Raw genomic sequence first — 1,190 nt, forward strand, 5'->3', positions numbered from 1 at the left:
AAAAGCAAAGAAAAACTTTCTGGTGGAGGAAGCAGTAGGGTGTAGGGTCACACTTTTTCTAAGTGCTCACCCATGCAACAGAGTAACCAGCCAGGTCTGGGGGAAAAGTAGGATAGTTAACATGTAGGGCTGTGTTTAGATGTTTAGTATAGCACAATTTCTTCAGTCTTGATGAACTTTAATATTCCAACCAACTCTCATTTTACAATTAGATTAGTTTAAAGAGAAACTGGTAGCTTTTGGAGAACTTGAATTTTGGAGACCTGTTTTCACAGCTGCTTTATTTTTCTCTATTTAGTTTGCCTGAAGCTTGCTGGCTGCTGTGTAGACTTCTGTGTGGCTGGGGCTGTCTGAGCCATGAACTGCTTCAGGGCTACCATCCTCTTCTGGGCAGTGGCAGCATGGGCTAAACCAGGCAAGCCTCCAGGAGAGACAGATGAAGTTGGATTTCAAAAATGCAAGAATGCCTTGAAACTACCTGTCCTGGAAGTCCTACCTGGAGGGGGCTGGGACAATCTGAGGAATGTGGACATGGGACGGGTGATGGACTTGACTTACACCAACTGCAGGACAACTGAGGATGGACAGTATATTATCCCTGATGAAATCTTCACCATTCCCCAGAAACAGAGCAACCTGGAGATGAACTCAGAAATCCTGGAATCATGGACAAATTACCAGAGCAGCACGTCCTACTCCATCAACACAGAACTCTCTCTTTTTTCCAAAGTCAATGGCAAATTCTCCACCGAGTTCCAAAGAATGAAGACCCTTCAAGTGAAGGACAAAGCTGTTACTACCCGAGTTCAGGTGAGAAACCTGATCTACACAGTCAAAATCAACCCAGCTTTAGAGTTAAGCTCAGGTTTTAGAAAGGAGCTCCTGGACATCTCTGACTATCTAGAGAACAACCAGACAAGGATGGCCACCTACCTAGCAGAACTCCTTGTCCTCAACTATGGCACCCATGTCATCACCAGTGTGGATGCTGGGGCTGCTCTTATTCAGGAGGACCACATCAGGGCCTCCTTCTTCCAAGACAGCCAGAGCAGTCGTAGTGCCCTGACTGCATCTGCTGGAGCTGCCTTCCAAAACACCGTGAACTTCCAATCTGAGGCAAACCACGCCTCACAGAATGTCCTCACCAAGAGCTACCTCTCAAACAGAACCAACTCCAGGGTGCAGAGCAT

At 46.6% G+C, this 1,190-nt stretch overlaps 1 protein-coding gene across 1 annotated transcript in view; it reads left to right on the forward strand.

Annotated features, from left to right (window-relative positions):
* The first annotated feature begins 272 nt into the window (after positions 1 to 272).
* The window catches only part of LOC116554266 (macrophage-expressed gene 1 protein-like), a 2,199-nt gene continuing 1,281 nt past the window's right edge, over positions 273 to 1,190 (forward strand). The window contains exon 1 of the mRNA XM_032282107.1: positions 273 to 1,190. This exon is cut by the window's right edge and continues 1,281 nt beyond it. Coding sequence (XP_032137998.1) covers positions 358 to 1,190 — 833 coding nt within the window. The 5' untranslated portion in view covers positions 273 to 357.

Source organism: Sapajus apella, unplaced genomic scaffold (genome assembly GCF_009761245.1).
Source record: "Sapajus apella isolate SASKATOON/1434 unplaced genomic scaffold, GSC_monkey_1.0 scaffold14, whole genome shotgun sequence".
NCBI classification, from domain to species: domain Eukaryota; kingdom Metazoa; phylum Chordata; class Mammalia; order Primates; family Cebidae; genus Sapajus; species Sapajus apella.